Raw genomic sequence first — 2,998 nt, 5'->3', positions numbered from 1 at the left:
TAGCGTTGATGGTTCTGTGGTTGTGATGGTGATGCTTTCAAGTGAAGAATTGTGTCCGAAGGCCTCACCTTGGGACCTCGTCATCCGTTCCTGGCCAGGCACTTGGGTGCATGCCTTCATCGTTCGACGGTGCGGCGCCCTTTGATCCAGGGTGAGCGGGCAGGGGCCTTCTTTTGGCGATGGAGCTTATTGGCGTGGTGGTGCTTGTCTTCCAAGTGTTGGCAACGGCATGTCCTCCTCTGCTGGCTAGTCTCCCCTTCAAGTTGATTATGTTCTCTACTCTGGTTACCTGAGCATGGACGAGGGCTCCAGGGACTCCAAGCAGTGCTCGATTCTTTCTTTCGTTGTGTGCTTGTTGTTTTCTTGGGCTTTGTTGCTATCCTCGGCACCGTTGTATCTTTCCGTTTTCCTTGTTGTGTGGTGCAGTGTCAGGTTGTAATGCTCGGTTGCTGTTTTATCTATAAAGCGGGGCTCAAGCCTTCTCGATATTGCACACCACAAAATTGTAGTTGTATGGGTTCAACTAGGCAGAGCATCTTCAGTGAGGTACTCAATGCACGCTTCAGTGTGCTCATCTTCTTGTGATGTGAAACACATCGCACATGTTTATTCTTGAACAACAGTGTGCAATGTGGGACCACATCAGCAGCAAGCCGGTAGGGACTATACCAGATCCCTTATGATGATGATCTTCAACTGTGTGTATAGTAGTGCCATTGATTGTCATCCTTGCCGCTTTTATTAGCAAAAAACTTTTTGTCATCCTATATATTACACCTAGCATGGAGTGTCGATCGATCGAGTAGCCAACGACCCTTGAAACTAAAGTAGCCATGGGTAGTACTGGTAGCCCCTCGGTAGCCGCTCTACCAACAAGCGGCCTGCTACCCCCGATACGCACGCCAAGGTCAGCGCCGGCCGAATGGAAGACGGACGACGATTCCGCGGTGGCGGCAGCGGAGGAGGAGCCAGTGACCCCTAGTGCAAGACTCTTCGAAGCTATATACATCGTGGTTATGGTCGGCCTTGGCTCGCCCGTCAACCTAGCCATCTTCAGCGCCGGCATCGCAGCCCAACTTGCTCGTTACCCACGCTTCCGTAGCATTCAAGTACGGGACACAGTTCAATTTAAGTACTGCCTAGATATTCTGTCACTAGTTTCAATTTAATCCGTGAGCATGCACGTCAGGTGACAGACGGGTGCAAGAGCCCGCGGTGGGCGTGCACGGAGGTGAACGTCGACGACCACATGATCGTCCCGACGCTGGACCCCGCCGCCGTGGAGGCTGACCCGGACCGGGCCGTGGAGGACTACGTGGCCTCGCTGCAGGCACTCCCCATGGATTGCTCCCGCCCGCTCTGGGAGTTCCACTTCCTCGACTTCCCGACCTCAGAGGCCACCTCCACCGTGGTGTTCCGCGTCCACCACTCCCTCGGTGACGGGATGTCGCTGATCACGCTCCTCCTGGCGTCTGCCCGCAGCGCCGCGGACCCGACACGCCTGCCGGCCATGCCGGAGCAGCCGGCGCGCACGGGCGCCATCTACGAGCCGCGGCACCGGCAGCCGCTGCCCTCGGGCGCCCTGGCGGCGTTCGTCGCATGGGTTTGGCCGTATCTTGCGCTTGCATGGAACACCGTGGTGGACGTCATCTTCTTTGCTGCGACGATTGTGTTTCTGAGAGACCCGAACACACTCTTCAGACGCGGGGACAGTCAAGTTACGTTGAACCCCCGCAGGCGCTTCGTGCACCGGAGCTTTAGCTTGGACGACGTCAAGTTCATCAAGAATGCCATGAACTGCGTAAGTATATACCACCTCTGTGACGTTTTTTGACACTGTGTTTGAAAATTTTATATATTATGGAATGGAGGGAGTATATGATAATATGACCTATAGCTATCAGCAAGCTCATCTCTTTCGAGCCAGATTAAACTAGTTGTTGAAGCGTCATTTTCTGTATTTTTATTTTCTTTCCACAGACTGTTAATGATGTGCTAGTCGGAGTCACTTCTGCTGCTCTATCACAATATTACTTTCGTAAGTCTGGTAAGAGATGTACATTGTGACAATCTGTTGTTTTTTACTGTACATGTTTCTGCAACTTATCTGCAAATTATGTTAGGTTACCCTAAGACACGCAAGCTATGTTTGCGATGTGTCCTCCCTGTAAATACAAGGCCAACAGCTAGCCTACAAGTAAGTTTCTTTATGGAAATATGCATGAAATTTCAAATGCATGTCATTAGTTATTGATTTTTTTTCATTTATATATCTCTGTCACCAAAATATCACTCCTCTTCCTTATGTAATTAGATGACGTTTCCAAATTTGGTCATAAAATCCACACGATTAGTAAAAGAATATAAATCATGGGATCTATGAAAATATGACAAACTAATGATTTTACATATGTTCACATGATCAGGCAAAAAGAAAATTTGTATATTACTGGTCACTCTTGGAGTAGCTAGTTTCATTACTCATTTGCTGATGCATAATTTGTTTCCAAATGCAAGCTTGAGAATATATTATTAAAACCTGTAGTGTATCATAACTTTAATCTAATGTTTTCTTACAACTATGTGCAGGCCTATGTTAATATGATAGAATCGGGTAAAAGTAATGACGTGGCATGGGGAAATCAAATAGGCTACATCCTCCTACCATTTCATTTAGCGGTACACGATGATCCACTTGCATATGTTCGGATGGCAAAGAAGACCCTGGATAGAAAAAAGAGCTCACTTGAAGTTATCTTCACGTGTATGATTAGCGAGCTTTTTGTTAAAATGTTTGGTCTAAAGGTATTTCTTTTTCCCGCTTGTACTGGTATGTTTTCCTAATATTAAACTCAGACAATTAAGTAACTCATTGTCTAGCAAACTAACACTTCTTTTATTTAGTTATTATTCTTCACGTTTATAATTGTTCAACTTGACAATCCAAGCAGGCAGGTGCTTTTATCATCGGTCGTATGCTCACAAATACAACTACTAC

The 2,998-nt window shown here is 47.2% G+C and overlaps 1 protein-coding gene across 1 annotated transcript; it reads left to right on the top strand.

The window, feature by feature from the left end:
* Positions 1 to 526: 526 nt before the first annotated feature.
* On the top strand, positions 527 to 2,749 carry LOC123176944 (wax ester synthase/diacylglycerol acyltransferase 11; the record flags this gene model as incomplete). The annotated part of the gene is given in 5 exon segments (XM_044590942.1): positions 527 to 1,109; positions 1,190 to 1,801; positions 1,981 to 2,047; positions 2,124 to 2,197; positions 2,590 to 2,749. Coding segments are annotated over 5 exon segments (1,189 nt in total), but the record flags the coding sequence as incomplete, so codon positions are not given.
* Between the last annotated feature and the right edge of the window lie 249 nt (positions 2,750 to 2,998).

Source organism: Triticum aestivum, unplaced genomic scaffold, assembly GCF_018294505.1.
Source record: "Triticum aestivum cultivar Chinese Spring unplaced genomic scaffold, IWGSC CS RefSeq v2.1 scaffold162458, whole genome shotgun sequence".
NCBI lineage: Eukaryota > Viridiplantae > Streptophyta > Magnoliopsida > Poales > Poaceae > Triticum > Triticum aestivum.
Note: the sequence above shows the minus strand (reverse complement) of the source record. Positions and strands in the feature narration are given on the sequence as shown.